Source organism: Prionailurus bengalensis, chromosome E4 (assembly GCF_016509475.1).
Source record: "Prionailurus bengalensis isolate Pbe53 chromosome E4, Fcat_Pben_1.1_paternal_pri, whole genome shotgun sequence".
Classification (NCBI taxonomy): domain Eukaryota; kingdom Metazoa; phylum Chordata; class Mammalia; order Carnivora; family Felidae; genus Prionailurus; species Prionailurus bengalensis.
Window position 1 is genome coordinate 12,912,256 of NC_057360.1, and position 17,984 is coordinate 12,930,239.

The 17,984-nt window shown below is 43.9% G+C and overlaps 1 protein-coding gene across 4 annotated transcripts in view; it reads left to right on the forward strand.

The window, feature by feature from the left end:
* Window positions 1-17,984, forward strand: part of PRRX1 (paired related homeobox 1) — an 84,373-nt gene that overhangs the window by 44,866 nt on the left and 21,523 nt on the right. For all 4 annotated transcript variants that reach the window (XM_043568459.1, XM_043568458.1, XM_043568456.1 and 1 more), the window contains one exon: window positions 17,803-17,978. In XM_043568459.1, the coding sequence (XP_043424394.1) occupies window positions 17,803-17,978 (176 nt within the window). The remainder of the gene's footprint in view (window positions 1-17,802; window positions 17,979-17,984) is intronic.

A 17,984-nucleotide genomic window follows, 5' to 3' on the forward strand; every position in this document is an offset into this window, starting at 1 on the left:
GAGATCAATTTTTGTCACATCCGATATTGTGTTTTTGGAGATTTTCCTTTTTTTATGTATCCAGTGGCTTAAAGTGAGGCTCCTCAGAGTCCGGGCAGCTTCCGCCGATCTCACTCCGGGGGAAGGTTGGAGGGCGGACACACTTCCGGTGGGTGTAGAGCCTTCGGTGCGCTGTGTTACTGCAAGTTTCCCACCTAGGGGTGCGTGGGCTTTTCAGATTTGTATCTGGACGATTTGGAACGTCCATACATTAAGAGTCATACTTCTTTGTGTCTTGAACGTGTACTTTGCGTCTTTAGTAACTTTGATACATACGTACTTCATAGGTCGGAAGAAAGATGAGCAGGAGAGTTAAAAACAGGCCCAGGTCGGGGAGATCGTGGGAGACGGTGGACAGTGAGATATTATGGTGGCAGTTTAGGAATCAGAGAAGCCTCAAGCATCCTGACCACTAAAAGTAGCCGGATGGGCCGCATTATCTGTGCTAACTTTCTGAATCTATAAAGCACGGATGTTTGTCTCGTGCCCAGCCCAAGGCAACCTCCGTGCCGTTCCCAGGATGCTGTCTGAAAGGCACACGTCTTCCTGTTGCCCACTACCCAGCCAAAAAATCCGTTCCTGACCCCCCTGCACTGAAGAATGAAGTTGCAAGGCTCCTTGTAAGAGGCTCTCCAGCAGCTGGCTCTGCTTTCCCTCCAGCTCTCCCTTTCTCCTCTCCTCAGAGCTCCCCCATGCTCAGCTGTGGCAACACAAGAGAGTCAAGATCCTCTCACCTCCCAGCCCTGCATTCTTGAGACGTCTCCCTCTCTGAACCTCTAAAATGGGGACAATGACATGCCCCGACACGGCACCCTAGTGAGGAATGAATGAGGTGAAAATTCGCTATTAGGAATGAGTAATACTGCTCTTTATCACTCTGCTCCATCCGTTCCAGACTTTTCCTCCCCGTCACAATGTGTATTTTTCCCTCGGAACTCAGTGCGATTACTCCCTCCTTTTCTGTGACTCTTTTCTCACGTATTAAGATACAGTTAATCCCTCCTTGGTGCCACAGCTTTACGGTGTCTGCCTCCACTATTTTAGTTAGCTCGTTTAAAACACTTACTTGTGTATATATCTGTTTTTCCCGCTACACTGTGAGCTCCTTGTGGGGCGGCAGGGAGGCCACTCACCTTTCATACCCAGCAGCCAGTAGGTGTTCAGTAAACATATGTTACAATGAATAGAAAGAAAATACAAGGTAGGAAAACTTAATTTCAATTGCATGGTTTAAGGGCTCAAATAAGCCTTGGGCATGAACTCATTTTAATTTGTGGCCATCTGATCATTCCATCTCTACTAAGGCCAAATGCTTCGCTTGCTGGTTTCAAGAATTACCCATTTGTCAGGCTCCCCTCCCCCCGCCAACCCACGAAGTTGGCACGTGTGTGAGGTGTGTGTGAGGGAAAACCAGACCCGCATTTCTGCTAATGTAATGTTCATCACCAAAGGACGGAAAAGAGAACTACCCAACGTCATTGCTTAATTTCTTAGCCAGTTCCTTCGTGCCTGCGCATGCTGACGCTGGAAGACACAAATTTTGTTGGGTTTTCTCGTGTTTTCTACTGTTGTGTCACATGAACATCCTCTGAAGGGTAAACACTCAACTTTTAAATTTTATTTTGACAGCACTTAAGGCAAAGACAGTATAATATGGTTCTTCCATAAATGGCAGTCGTAGAGTATTTCAAACAACTTGGGGATTCCAGAAAGCTGAGGTTGTGGCAGTTCGGTGATTTATGGTGCCGAGCGTAATGGATGGGTACTGGATCCACGCAATTATCTCGTTCCCATTGGCCTCGTGCATAATCGGATTTATGCTCCCACGATTCGGAGAGAGTTCTGCAGCTAGATGATCAGGAGGAGAATAGAACTAGCTTGCAGGTCGTAACTTCAATTCTCAATTTCTTGCCAAATCAGATGTTTAGGAGAGTTTCTCAGAACTAAACACCTCTCACAAACATCGTATGATTGCAAACCAATCACATCAAGAAGTTGGCCTCTTTATTTCAATTTCTGGATTGACATGATACCCAACACGCTGTCTCCAATTCTTGTCTACTTCTTAAAAGTTCTTCCACTTTTTAATAGTTTGGGAAGCACATTTCCTAACCTCCGCATTCATTCCGGACCGCGGGTTGTAGGAGAGGCAGGCAGAGGAGAGCCTTTCAGAAGTTGGGCTTCGTGGCCAAACTACCAGGTGTCAAGGAGCCTCAGCCGTGTGCCCTTGGGCAGGCGGCTCATCCTCTCTCAGCCTCTGCCTCTTCATCTGCAGCACGGGGATTAATAATAACGTGACCTCTTCGGGGAGCGAAATATGAGAATATTCCACGTAACACGCTTAACAGTGGTTCCTGGCAAATGGTAAGTGCTCCAGTGATTGTTACCAAGAAACGTTTATTAAGTCCTTACTTGGGAAATCGTGTTCATCCAACATCAGATCCTAGAAAGTATGTAGAAGAGGCACAAAATATTGTCTCTGCTTTCATGGAGTTTATAGTGATATTGCCTTACTTATCCGCCTCGTGCTTTCAGAAAAGTCATCTCACTTGAACTTCACTTGCAATCCTTGAAGCCATTTCAGACTTTAATGTCACCTTTTTGTAAAAACACTGGAGCGTGGGAAGGATGAGGGAGCTTGCCGACAGATAAGGAACGACAGAGGCAAGATTGGCACCCTGGAGTTCGGCCTCCTAGTGCCATTTTCAATATACCCCAGTATCTCTGCTTAGTAGCTCTTGAGACTCAAACCCATAGAAAACAAAGAAGACAATATGACGGTGTGTAACAATGTACTAAATTGTCAGACTCAAGCACTTAGTGCAGTTAGAGTTAAGAAAAGAGAGTCATTAATGTGATCTGGAGAAGCTGAGAAAAGTAAAATAAAATTAAGGTTTTCACTAAAGGTTAAACATAATGTACCCACCTACTGACCATTTTTTTCTCCGCATGTTAGTAGATGTTGGTTTCCCCTCTATACTAAATTTAATAAATGCTACTTTGCTTAGTTTTGCTAAACTCTATAAATTATTGGTACATTTGTTTTGTTGAAACTGCATTGTGCTCTTATAGCATAAAGACGTTTGAAATATAAACGAAATAGCATATGTGAGGTGTTTTATGATCCTTGGAAGAAAGGCACCATATAAATGCAACCTCTCAACTGCACAGTTATGAACACAATTACATTGTCTCTCTCTAATGGAATTCTGTCCTCCCCAACTGCACTGAAAATAAAGTGGGGAACAGAGATTTTCCTGAGGTTCAACAACCTCTAGGCTGCGGTTAATTTTTGGCTCGAGACCACAAAAACACACTCCGAATATTCATCATACCCAAAGGTTAAGTAGGGTGCATGTGATGTAATTGATTCATTGGCCTTTGGTCGCTGAGGTCATTGTACAGGACTGTATGCATGCAAACTTGTCTTCTCGGCTGTACTAGTTCTTAAAGAAACTTGAGAAGCAAGATAGACTTTGGAAAGCCAGCGAGTCATACATCCTCCTGTCGTTTGTTTCAAGTTCCCACATGGGATGATCTTGGAGAAACTCACCTTTGTGATAGTCTTTGTTGAAACAAATAAGAGGGTAAAACAGATTTGCACCAACAGATGTGCACCCTGCGTATAATAGACTATCTACCAAACTTTTCTCAATCCTCAATGTTGGACCTCCTCTCCTAGTCCGGGGAATATGGTGTTTTTCTGGATGCTCTGCTTTTGGAAGCGGCATCAACTTGGAATCTAACTAACAGGCCTAGACTCTGTTGTTACTGGATCCTTTGTAACATCGTTTTTCCAGCCCTGTCAAAAAACTGCTTTCTAGAGGGACCACTAAAACTTGCCTAGTAGCTTTGTCTGGACTTTGAAACACATACTGCAAATGGTTCCAAAGGCTCACATATTCCGTGGGTCCTGGTGGGATGGTGTCACTTTGGAAACTCTCAGAGTTTCACGGAAGAGTATCCTTAGGGATTCATCTTTAATGCACGCACACTCTTTTTTTTTTTTTTCTTGCCGCTCTCCCTCCGCCATGTCTGCGTTATGCAGCGATTTATGGCTCCGTTGATACAGCACTTGGTTGTACCAACCAGCACAGCTTGGCAATTGACTTCGTTTGGAACATCACACACTCTGCCTTGTTTTATTTAAATTTGAAACATCTGAAATATCTATTTTAAAATACTGTGTGTGTGTGTGTGTGTGTGTGTGTTTTGTTTGCAGCTGACTCCAGCTGGCACGGATATCACATGAGCCATTGTCTTGGAGCGTCTACCTAGAAACTGATATGTCAAAGTGCGTTACCAGATATAGTTGGCATGAGACTAGGTAATGATGATAGGTCTCAGCAGTTTTAGTGGGCTCTACAGAAAGCCCAAACAAGTAAGATCTCTCACAGTGCCACAGGTTTGTCCTTTTCCCTGTGGGCAATTGGATCTGCTTCTGGTTCTCGTGTTTATAGCGCTGTTATAGTTCAACCCAGGATTCTCTGACTTGAGTCACACGTATGCTCGTACAGACACCCACGCGTGCCACGTATGTGTGCACAGGTACGCAGACATTTTATGAGAAATATGTCGCCCCACCCTTCAGTGTAAAATTATTTTAAAATTCAAGAACTTTGCGAAAGCAGCTTTTCATCTTTGCTGTCTTCTCAATTGTTTGAATACCTGCCAGATCTGATCATTTTCTTTAAAACTTACTTAAAAGAAAATAAACATCCATACAATGTTGAAATAACCCTGACATCCGCAAAACTCGACAGCAATGTTATTTAGGACATCAAGAACATTACACATTTGACTATAGAAATCTGTAGCTGTGGAATTATATAAACTCTAGTTAATCCATTGATAAATTAGTAGATTACAAACATGAAGTAAACATATTATTATTAGATTTCTCCATTGGTCAAGTATTTGAAAAGGAATTTGTAAGTTAAAATCAGGAAGAGATATTTGAAACAATCTAGTGCAATACCCTTTTTGACAGCAATAGAAATGGAAACCCACTTGGCAAAGTTACATTCTTAAGATAACATGGCTGGAAAAAAAAATCACATGACTTTTTAGGGACAGAGTGAATCCCCACATTGTCTGACTTCTAATCCACCGAAGCCCCACCCCCAACCATTATGTAAAGCCTTAATGATAAAATCCTATGAAAAAACTTTTTAGAATATTGAATTGTGGAAAATGTGAGAAGGGGTATAAAACTATTGAATAAATCTGGTCTGGGGCTGTGACTAGAGATAAGCTTTGATATTAAAAAATGGGCTCTCTCCGGTCAAGAAGTTAACTATCTCTTATTGTTTGGTGACCACCTAACCACAGCGGCCGGCAAAGCTCGTGTCCCTTTAGCCTTGGGAAGAGCTGGGACTCAATCTAAAACTGAAGTCTTCAGGAAAGAAAATCACAAGGATCCTTCTAACCAAGGAGCTTTATCCCCAAACTAACAGATCTGTAGTAAAGGAAGAAGTTTACTGATGCTACCAAAGGAGGTGTGATCACTATCCCTAAAAAAAACCTTGATAGAAATAATCAAATGAATAAGATGAAGGAGCCCAGCAAGGGTCTGCAAAACATGTCTGAAGAGCCAAAGGGGAGCAGACGTCCTTGTAAATAACTCCCTCGTTGGCTACATAAAAAATTGTACACGCTAAGATGTCCCCACTTTTGCCTAAACCCACTGCCATACACATACTTTCCTTTAACCAATTTATGGCAAACAGTTTGCTTATAAAATCTGATTTTCCAAAATCTCTTCTTCCACCTACCTACCGAATCAGTATATGTCCTTTACTGGGGTCCCTTGAGTTCATAAAATCTTCCAGTTTATCCTCAAGACACTTTATTTTGAATGTGCTGACTTCCCAGTAAGTTAATCACATCATTAACTCTATGCCATTTTAATTGGAATTGCAGAGGAATGGAAGTGTAATAAGAAGAAAGCTGGCAAACGAAAGTCCTATCGATGGCTGGGGAATGGCTGTAGTGGGATTACACACTGGCCTGCCCCCGTTTGTCCTTCCTCTTGCTTCAACATATTGCTATCAAAGTCCTTTCTTGAAAGTAATTTACAAGTCTGAAAGCCCTCTAAAACTAGGGGAAATCTGGAAAAAGACTCAAGGTTGCGGAAGGAAGAGCACCTGTGTTAGCGCCAGAGGCACATTGGAAACAGATGCCAAGGAAGAGAATGTGTTCGGTGGCGACGAAGAAGCCATTGTTCTTACCTTGGGTTAGCCTCCTTTTCTGGTATCTTTTGTTTTTTTAATCAATAAAATTGGTTATTAGGTCTTTCCTCCATCCTGGCTTCTTCCTGTTATGAGTTGAGCAGTCTGAATTCTTCTTGCCAACTTTCAGATGATGGGGAGTTGGAAGTGGTGGCCATGACATGACTCACAGTGACACATAGATTACTCATAGGTTTCCACTCCAGGCGGACAGAATCACCTATTAACAAGGAGTTCTTTAGGGCTGTTCAACAACAGGGGACATGATTCAGTGGACTAAGATTATTCCACATGGAGTTTTGAGTGTTTTGCCCAAAACTTTTTTTTTTTAACTTCATGTGACCTTAGTGCATCAGCTTTCTTACTAGTTAAAACAGTCACACATCCTTGGAGAGGAAATCACCGTATAATTAAGGTTTAGGTGTGGTTGGCAGGGAGTCATGTTGCTGTATGGTAGAGAATAAAGTAGCCAGGCTTTGGCCCAAGCTCCTCTGCCAGTGAAAAGGAACAGAAAACACAGTGACTAGAAATGACTAACTAGAAGAAAATACAACCCAAAGCTAAACATATTTTTTGGCACATAGACATGACCGTGCCAGGGCATGTCCAAAATGGTCAATAATTCCATACGGGTCCATCATTATCAAAGCCAAGCATTTACTGGGGGCTGCCAAGATGTAGGGGGGCTCCATTCTATAGGCTTGGCTCACCCGCCTTCCAGGCTTGCCTTCTAATTTGGGGAGCTAATTACTGATGCAAAGTCTCGCACGGAGAAAGTTCGTGCAAGACCTGGATAACACACGCTCTTGGAATTTACATGTCTTATAAAGAGTGAAGTAAACCTTCATCTCAGGAAAATTTGTGTGCTGAGACTTCACCTGAGACTCATCCCCGAAGGGGCTGTCAGGTTTGGTGGCTGAATGTGAACCGATCAGGCTGTGCCAAATAGGCATTTTCACCAAGCACGGTTAACATATTCATTCAGTCGTCCCAAGAAAAGTGCCTAAAATGTACCAGACACTAACGCCAGATGCCGGGATGCTACAGGTAACGAGTCAGAAATCGTTCCTCGCGGAGCTTGTATTCGAGTGAGGCAGTCAGCAGCAGTAATTACAGATGGTCAGAAGGGTTGTCGTAAAGCAGATGGTTCAGATGCCGGACAGAGAATAATGATAGGAAGGCTGCTTCTGGTTGGTGATCAGAGAAGGTCCTTGTGAATTGCTGACAGGTAAACTGAGGCTTGGAGAAGGAAGGAGCCATCGATGTAAAGAGTCAGTGGATCCAGGTAAGCTTGTGGAGTTGGGCAGAATCAAGGTGAAAGAAGAATGTAAATGAAAGATGAGGAAAATGTCACCACTGTCTGCAGCACAACTAGAGTAGGGTGATGGAGTGACATGTCACAGTGTGGCTGAGAGGGGGATGCTGGACTTTCATAGGACAGAGAAAACCTCTACAGACTGTCTTTGGACCTACCACTCATGCTGGTGTCTCTGCCCTCCTCCCTTGCCTATCATTGGCTCTGCTGGCTGCCACCCCTCCTGGAATATCTCTTGGTTACTGTCACTTTACTTTTCAAGTACTTGTGACTTCTTTCCCCAAACCAGGGATGAAGTTCTTGAAAGGGTTTGTCGACATTTCTCAGAGCACCTATTTGCCTGGCACTTAGCACATGCTCAGTAAATATTTGTTCAAATGAATGAACTGGGTGCTAGTGAAAACCTGTGAAGGTCCAGATTGAGTGTGACCATTGTTAGTGATGTCACTTTTGGGATTAGCCTAAGGTGGTTGATATAGACAGTGTTCTCAGCAAGGCCATGATTAGCTAAGCCGTGGTTAGGAGGTCAAGGCTGGCAAAAGAAAATAAATAGCAGTTATTGTCATTTCTGTTTGGCAAATTTAAATATTAGAATAGCTGTCTCTTTAGGAACCTCTCAGATTTCCTCTTTCTCTAGACTGTGCTTAAAGGTGACCGGATTTTATTTATTTGAGAAGACAGAGTGTGCAAGTGGGAGAGGTGTAGAGGGAGAAGGAGAGAGAGAATCTTAAGCAGGCTCTGTGCCCAGCACAGAGCCTGACGTGGGGCTCAACTCGGGGCTCAATTCCACGACCCTGGGATCATGACCTGAGGCGAAATCAAGAGTCAGCTGGTTAACTGACTGAAGGAGTCAGACCGTTAACTGAGCCACCAGGCACTTTCTGACCCCCTGCTTTTTAAAATTTCTTTTAAAATAGTCACATTGATTCCAGCTTGGAGACTGACCTCTGCAGTATGCTCTGGATATAGAGGAACAGGTCAATCACCTGGGCTTTCTCCAGGCACGGGTAATTACAGTATAGTCTTCTTCCAATATAACACCTAGCCAAGGATGTTCCAGAACAAAGACAAAACGAAACAAGGCAAAACAAAAATACGACAACAATAACAACAAAGGACAAGATTCAGACATTGCCTTAAATAAGCAATTATTCATACTTTTCTATTGGGCAAGATATGGAAAATATAAAACAATTGTAGAAACCCGCAACGTTGGAATTGAAAGAGATCTTAGTCACCTACTCCAACCTGTAACTTTGCCCGTAAGTCCGCCGAGGCTTTACATCACGGATTTGGCCAGGAATGCTGCTGGGGTAGAATGTGAGCCTCCTGATTGCCACTCCAAAGCCCTTTCCACAATTGCTCCATAGTAGCATTGAAAACAAAATAGAAGGGGCACCTGGGTGGCTCAGTTGGTTGGGCATCCGACTCTTTGATTTTGGCTCAGGTCATGACCTCACGGTTCATGAGTTCGAGCCCCAGGATGGGCTCTGTGCTGAGCACTGAGCATGGAGCTTGCTTACAACTCTCTCTCTCTCTCTCTCTCTCTCTCTCTTTCTCTCCCCCTCTGCCCCTCCCTGGCTCAGGCGTGCACTCTCACTCTCTCTCTCTCTCTGTCTCTGTCTCTCTCTCAAAATAAATAAACATTTGAAAAAAAAAGAATTCTCATCTTTAAAAAATAAAAAAAAAATAGAAGGAAATGTGCATGCCTAATCATTACAGTTTTAAAAACATGTATTGTTTATGTCTCAACACAACCCATTTGACAGATGAGAAATTTGAAATGCAGCGATGTTACGGTGTGGCATATTCCTCCAAAAAACATTCAGCTTTATATCACTGTGTGGTTTTTCTTATTCTTGAAGGACAATTTTTTATTTCCTTTCATTTAAACATTATTTAAAAATACCAATCCTCTTATGTTGACCATTTTAGTATGTTTCGGTCTTCATCTTAGGCTGATGTCAAAGACTGGGCCAACACCTGATAGGGGCTTTTATTTTCTCTCCGGCCTCCCTCTTCTCTATGTGGTGTTGTTACAGAATTACCTTGGCCCCGTCTTTTATTGCAATGAAACGTGAATTCTCTGTCCCCCGTGGCTTTCTCTCTTGTGGGCTTGTTGTCCTACAGTTAAAACTTGAGGTGAAAAAAAGAGAGAGAGAGAGAGAAAACCCTTGAGATGACAAAGTTAAGGAAGCACAAGTCGCGCCCCTGCTCTCAAGTATTTAAATGCCTCATAATTGCCTCATAATTGTCTTTTTCTCCAACTAAAAGAGTTGTTCCATCGCTACTGTCCTTCCAAGAGCTGAGCTTCCTCATTAATGAGGTACATCTCCTTCATTCCTCCTGCTTTTAGTTGTGCTTTTTTAAAGCTGTTTTTTTTAACCAGCTTTTTCTTTAAAACCATTAAAATTTATTGCCAAAAAAAAAAAAGAATCATCAAAAAAAAAAAAAAAAACCAACACACGGTGGTTACCTCCCATGAAGACACCAATTTCTACTGCTCATGTCAAGATTGATGTTGTGTCATTTACAAGATGACAACAGTCTCACTACAAAGGAAAAAAAGGCACCAGAAGAAGGCAGGAGCCTATGGCTCATCTAGAGCTGTGTTTGTAATCCTGCTCGGAACATCAGCACTTCCAAGGGGACCACACACCTGGAATACTGCAAGTTTAGAAAGCTTTTAAAATCTCAGTCAGAGCTCGCTCTTTTCCCAGAACTTTGCCTTTCTTGGTTTTCTTTTCATCCCTTTGGCATTTACCAAAGTGCTCAGACATTTAGAAAAAAAAGTCACTGAATAAATATTGAGTAATATGACCCAAGTTTTGTGTTTTTAGACATGTGGCAACCAAATTAGTCAACCCAAGGCAAACAGGCTGGGAAATCATTGAATTTTCATAGCCTGGCTTTAGCCCTTGGCCTTCTTCCTTTTTCCTGTCTGTCTGTCTCTTTTTTAAAATTCATTTCTGGGATTACTTGTTCAAGGTACCGATGGCTTCCCTGTCTTTGGAGAGTCGGCCTGCTTTCTGAATGTTTCCTCAACATTTGAAGTGAGGAAGGAAAAATGTCTTGTTAGAAAGCCAGGATTGACTAACGACAGAACATGTCCCGAATGAGGCTTTTTGGACAAATGTCTGTGCATGACTTCTATGGTACAATTTTTGGTCAACCACCATGTCTCAGATCTTGATTTTTTAAGGCTTTTGCTCATTTTTCAAGCTCCCTAGGTCTCAGTCCTGCCCTCCTTCAAACGAACGAAGCCCTCTCACACATGTGAATGGTTTTCTCCCTTTCTCCACTGTTACGCTACGATAGAAAGCTTGCCGATTAAATACCAACAAACAGTGAACAGAAGGAGAAAAGAAACAACAGCAGGGGTTTTGAGCAGCCTGTCTCTGAGGGGTAACGAAGTAGCCATATAACCCACCACTTACCAAATGCCTACTATGTGCCAGACTTTATGCCTACTGTGTGGTCATTACATTTCCAAATGACCCTGGGAGGTAGGTGGTCTTCCGTTTTACTGTTTTGGAAACTGAGGCTCAGAGAAGGGAGGGGTCTTACCCAAGGCCACACAGCCAGGAAGTAGCAGGGCCTGTGGGAGAGCACGGGTCATCTTGATTCCGAAGCCAGTTCAACTTCTGCTCCCTGTCACTGTGCCCACCTGCCAGTGGCAGTTTAGTTGGGTCTGATGGAAACGTTCTTATTTTTCAGTGTTTTTTTTTTTTTGACATCTAAAAATGAATTGAAAATAAGTGTATACGTGATTCGTCCACAGAGACGTTGGGAGTAGGTTACATATCTGAAGCCAGAATTTTATTTTTCATCAAAGAGAAGGTAACTTGTTCAGCAGCTGAACTCCTGTAATAATAATTCCAGTATAGGATATTTTACACCTGATTACCAATTTGTATTTATTGAGTATTGGTAAGAGCTTCATTTGAGTACAAACATAAACTTTGTACTCTGAGGTTACTAAATCGGACTCAGGAGTCGTTATGTAAGAGACGAATCACCAGGTTCTACTCCCGAAACCAAGATGACCCAGTATGTTAACGAACTCGAATTTGAACAAAAAAGAAATACGTGAATAAATAAAATAGACTCAGAGCCACGTGGAAAATGCCAGCAGGGAGAAATTATGCACCTCGTCCCAAAAGAAAGCTAGGGTTCCAGTATGGGACTGCATGAGGAGGCTGGCTTTATATCGGGTCTCATTGGGGTTCCGATCAGGAATCTTTTCAGAAAAGTGTCTTAAGAGAGGTAAAGTAGATAAGATGATTGAGAATTATGTCCCTTGGAAAAGGATTGTATTCTCCAAAGGACAGATGGCCCCAAAATTACATTTAACGTGTTTTCATGCTCGTTTCTAGGGTTTAGGACTGATACTTGACTGAAAAGCAAGAGTGGCACTTGCCAAGTTGACAGGAAAGAAAAAAACGCTACACATCAAGGACCGTCACGCGACGTTCAGGGTCTGGCAGCGGCACCCTAAGGTGGAAATAGCTTGCACGTTGGACACTTGCGTTGGCAGAGACCCGGGCACTCTTGACAGTTGCTGGGGTTCAGGGATGGAAGGTACCAGGTCTACTCTTGAGAAGGTGTAGATGTGCTGCTAAATTTGGCTTTGGTCGTTGTGACGCACTGAGCCCACACTGCAACAGCCATCCCCGTTAAGTGACCCATGTGCCATCTATCGGGGCGCGTATTAAAAGGATGCTGTCTCAATTGCAATAGCAGCTTAGTGTAACCAAAGAAACGCAAACGAATACCACGGCTGTATCTTGCTGCTTTTCATAGGCCTTGCAATAAAAGCTAAACAGTTTTTAGTGGCTTTTGCAATTACACTTCCCTTCAATTCTCCAAAGGTTGCCGGGCCCGAACCACACAAATCCCATTAAAGTAAGTAGTTGTTGTGCAATGGAAGTTCCTTTGAAAACATTCTTCCAGGCCCATAAAATGATCAGCGGGCTGCTCTTTAGATCCGCTTGCCTGCCATGTTTTCAACCCAAAGGAAGAAGACACGCTTTGATGTGGTGGTTGGTTTCTGCTACTGAAGCTGGCGTTTTATCTTCTTGCATCAGATTTCTTTCCAAGTTGATGTGACTCGGGCGTACGAAACACATTTTTCTTCAGATTTTATTCCTAAAATATGTTTTTGCTCTACCTTTAAATTACATTTGGCTGACCTATTTGGAATCTCCGAGGCATCTCCCACCAGATGCGGGGCAGAAAGAGGGCCGAGGTCTTTGGGAGTTAATGAAGCCTGCGTGGCGCGTGCGGCGCCCTAGTGAGTAGGGGTCACGGTGTGCCGCCTGGCCCTTCTGCTTGAGGATGGCCCTCCTCACGCCTCACGCTGTCTTCTCCACCCTCTCTCCAGGGAGGCTCCGGCAGCCATAAGTGGAGTCCACTGTGAATTTCAGCCCAGAACCAAGGACGGAGCTGGTGTTCCCTTTAACTACTGGTTGAATGTACAAGGGACGTCCCGCCTAGGACTTAGGGGCTCTCTTTTCTGGAGTGTTCTAACATCCTGATCCATTGCAAACACCTTTAGCACCTCTTTCTTGCCTGTGCTTCCGCCTGTGGAAACCATTCATTTATTTCGGAGCTGCTTTTCTAGTAAGGAATAAAAATGAAGGACTAACTCCTGCACTTAACAAAGGAATCGGAAGCACACAGATTTTTCCCAGGTCTAGATCTGATGACGACTGACCTATCTGAAAAAGAAACGGTAAATGTTTTCTTTCCTCCACCGGTAAGGTGATCCAGAAACAAAAGAGACTGTTAACCTAACCTAACCTAACCTAAATGGTTACTATTTGCTAGCCTATTTGCTATGGGCTGTTAAAAAAAATAATTGGAATTCAGAAATCATTCAGCCGTTTGAAACCAGATGAATCACCAAAGCTCTGATTTTCTGAGACTGCTTCTATGCTACAATTACTACCCGACTCTTACGTTTTTATTGTCATGCCAATTTATCAAGGGACTCTATACCTTTTCCACGGGAATATATGAGTGCCTCGAAGTGACAAAACATTTACACAGAAAGGATGAAACCATAACTTTTAGAAAAAATATTTGGTTAGGGGAGCCTGGATGGCTCAGTTGGTTGAGTGTCTGATTCTTGATTTTGGCTCAGCACATGATCCCAGGGTCGTGGGATTGAGCCCTGAGTCGGGCTCCCCCCTGAGTGTGGAGCCTGCTTAAGATTCTCTCTCTCTCTCTCTCTCTCTCTCTGTCTCTCTCTCTCTCTTTGCCCCCTTCCCCCCTCTAAAACAAACTATTTGGTAGTATACTAAAATATATGTGGGGATTAAGAGAATGGAGAGATCAATATGGATAGAAGTTATCAGCAAAGTCTTAGAGGAGGTAACATTTGGGATGTGCCACAGGAAGCAGAGATGTTGAACTGTGTCCCAGAACGAAAGGAAGAGAAGGGCTAATATGGATGTGGAGAGAAGATGGAAGATGGGGTTTCCTACTGTGCAAAAATCCCCCTGCACATGTTTAATTGATGAGGCAGGGACTTATAGAAGCCATTGAAAAAGAAAATTCAAGAACATCTGGATCAAAGTAGCTATTCTAGGTGAGACTGTTTGCATTTTTAAATGTTCTGATAGGAATGACAACATGTGATACACATGCACCCCCTATCTTAGACCCTCTTTATGTAGCTCATATGGAAAAACCTGTGTTCCCCAGAAAAATTTCCCAGAATAGGGGTTTTTATTTATATCTCTGATGCTTCATACAACATGACTATTGTCATTTGTACTTGAGACTGGAGTGGAATTAGGAGTCCTGGCTTCTAGCTCTGGCTCAGTCACAGCTGGTATTGTAATTTGGGGTAAGTCACTTCATCCTTCAAGCCTTCGTTTACCTCATCTATACAATAAGGGGGTTGAATTAGGCAATTTCTCTGGCTTCACTTGGTGCCAATGTTTTATGACTCGTGGGTCCAAGCTTTTTATTAGAAATCGTGGCAGCAACTGTATACTTGCAATTTACTAGTCATCCACAGCATACATAAAAATACAGAATCCTTCATAAAATCCATAAACACCTTGGAATAGAAATATTGATTTTGAGACGAATCCGTCCGTGTCCTCTGTGGTTATTCTGCAGCTTGGTGACTCCTACCCACTTCAGAATTTCAAAACAGGAAATGCTTCCCGAAGTCCAATCGGACATCAGTATCCTTGGGCAGCAGAAGGTATCAAAATCAACTTTCGAAGCAACTGGTTTTACGAGAAAGATGATTTACCTGCAGTGATAAAAATACACTGCATTCTCTCCCCTCTACTTAACCGGAGTCCGGAATCTGGTAAAAGAGCTTATCACAGGCCCTTCAGATGCCCCACGTTTGTGAACCTCTGCAATGTGTACGTTTCCTCTCATGCTGCCCGGGAGACCGTGTTGGGTCCTGTCTTCGGTGTTCTTGGAGGAAAGCAGGGAGCGCGCAGCTTGTGCATAGTGAGCAAAGACAGACGAGCCAAGGACTGCCGCTCAAGCTGTCTCTGTTGCCCACTCAGTGTCTCTTTCCATTATCCTTGCACTTTGAAGGACATTTGCCAGATCCAGAGTCCGTGGACCCCTGTTATTTGTGTGTCTTTTCTCACCTTGCACGTGATCTGGACTGGTGTTTTCATTTGTTAAAAACAACAAGAACATTCACTGGGAAACTTTTGCTGGACTTGTTTCAGGCCATCATAGCTATTTATTCTGTGTCACAAACTATAATTCTCCACTTCCCTTACTCCCACGTCGGGGGAGCTGGTGGTTTATGGTGGACAGTCGGTGGAATTTGAGTGAACAGTGGACGATTTCAAAGAACTACCAAGAGATTATGTAGCAGGTTGTAGTACTAAGAACAAAACGCAAAATACCCTTGTGCTTGATCAGAGTGTGGCAGCACAAAAAGAAAAGGCTTACAAAGCGGAAGAAAGGATTTAGAATTTGTGGTTATACCTGAGGAAGACTTCTTTGAGGGAAGAAATAGATCATGGGATTGGCTTAAGAAGGGATTTCCTTGATAGGAATAAGAATAATAGCCGAGGGTCTAATTGGTCTCTGTCCTGGGCAGGTATGGAAACTAAGGATTTTTTTTCCCCCAGACTTTGACTTCATAGGAGCATGAAATCCAGATGGTGGCACTGTGAAAAAGGCCTAGACGACCCAGAGAGACCTGAAGTGCAAGACAGATCAAACTGTAGACAAAGAGATTTGGGAAAGAGAATGAGACCAACAGGAAAGCCTCCCAATATTTAATAGGAAGGAGAACACAGATGTGAGGCAGCCGCTGAGAGTGGTTTGACCCCAGGTGTGTGAATTCTAGTGTGAATGTAATTGCAAATGGGTTTCTCTGGTAGCCGAACAGGATGCTGGGTGGAATGTTCCCGGTCTTGATAGATCCCAGAGATCACGATGATTAGATTGGCTTCATTCTCAGGATGCCACTGGTCTGACATTCTTATTGAAAATGTCACAGCAGCGTCTTCAAAGCAGGGCTCCTGGTTGGGGTACCACGAATGGAAGAAACCAGGGAGGTGGTCAACTGTGAATCACAACCCCGAAGCTGACAGAATGGGTGTCGGCACCTTGTTTGCTGGAAGAATGGGATTGGGATCATGTGGTTTCTTTCAACAGTAACAGTTTTCTAAAGACAAGAAAAGTTTCACATTTTCCTTGAAAACAAATGCAACAAGTACTTACTCTATCTGGGTGCCTTAAATATCTGGGGGAAATGCGCAGTCTCTACCCCAAGTATCTATTCTGGGAAGGCAGCACTCATGAAAACTCTGATCAAAACCACTTAGAGGCCTCAGTTGTCAGGCGCTCAGAGATCCGGGCCAGGAGCTCTTGGATTCAAGCTATGCTTTGAATGCACACCCAAATCTAGATAATGCTATAGCTCAGGTAGGCATCACTTTTCTTTGGGACATCATGATTCATGCTGGTCCCTTTCTTGAGTGGGTTGTATGTTTATGGTCAGAGAGGATCAGGATTTCCAACCTCACATGTTGGAAATAAAACTGGCTGAGAGCTAATCTCTACTGAACGTGGAGCAAGTGCCCAAGCCCTGCTTTCCCACTCATTCCTGGTTTTCTTTGGGCCGAGACTCTCAGGGGAAGACCATTGGCAGTGTAAGTCCAGTTCCTCAGGCAGAGCGTGTGTCTTAGGCCTCAGCACCTCTGAGAACTACATGGCCTTTACCGTGGTTTGGACCTCACCTGGATGGTGGTCATGGTAGCACAACAGGTGTTCCACTTGGATTCACACATCCATCATTCCTGCTTGGACTGGGTCAGGTGGCAGGATGGGAGCATGCTACCCTCTTACTTCCAAGAGCATCCTGGGTGATCAGTTTGCCAAGGTGCCTTTGGGAGAACTCAGCGGAAAACAAGGCAGGGGGGATCTTGACAGGTGAAAAATTGGGGTCCCGATTCTCCAAAGGTTCCTAAGATCTCAGGGTCCTAGAACTCCAGTTTGGGGTGAAACTGTTTCAGAGGTCTTTCAGTACTCTTCCCCGTGCTTGCGTTCTCCTAGGGCACGTCCCAAGCCGATGCTGGCTTTGGTTGATGGTGTTGGAGCACCATCCTTGAACTAGGCTGAGGCCTCCCTAGCCAGCCTTAGCGAGGGCAGATGCAGTCAGAAATGACTTGAGGTTTCTGGGAGAATGCGTGGTAAACAGGAATCATCCTAATCAGTTTGAACACATTTTTTCCCTCCGTAACTCTGCATTTGTGTTTGTGTGGGTATGTTGAGGAGAAGGAACCAGGGAATAGTTGGTTTCCTTGGTTGTGAAATTGTATGAATGAACACAATATAAGGCAAATAAGGTCCAAAGCAATCCACCCTTCTTCCCTCATCTCTAGAGAAGTCTAGGGATCATGGGTAGGAGTAAGATTTTCCTTTAGCCATCTTTGACAGAACAGGGTTCGAGGAACGTGCAAGAAATGTCTCCCTGTCGGTTCGGGTCTGGTCCCAGATTTAGAAGCAACAGCCAAACATCAGAACTCCCTGGGGGTCGTCGGCTTGTGAACTCAAGAGCGCCGATGCCCGAATCTGCCCCCTGAAAGTGGCATTTGGTTCCAACACTTGGATAAGAATGTGAGCGAATGCGATGATCCCTTACCATAGATATTCAGCCAGAGTGTACCTGGGGACTCCGACATGACTTTAGCTCCTTAGCATCAATTTCTTCTGCTCCAGATGACCAGCTGAACTCCGAGGAAAAGAAGAAGAGAAAGCAACGGAGGAACCGGACGACCTTCAACAGCAGCCAGCTGCAGGCTCTGGAGCGCGTCTTTGAGCGGACACACTACCCAGATGCCTTTGTGCGAGAGGACCTCGCCCGCCGGGTGAACCTCACCGAGGCCAGAGTGCAGGTAACC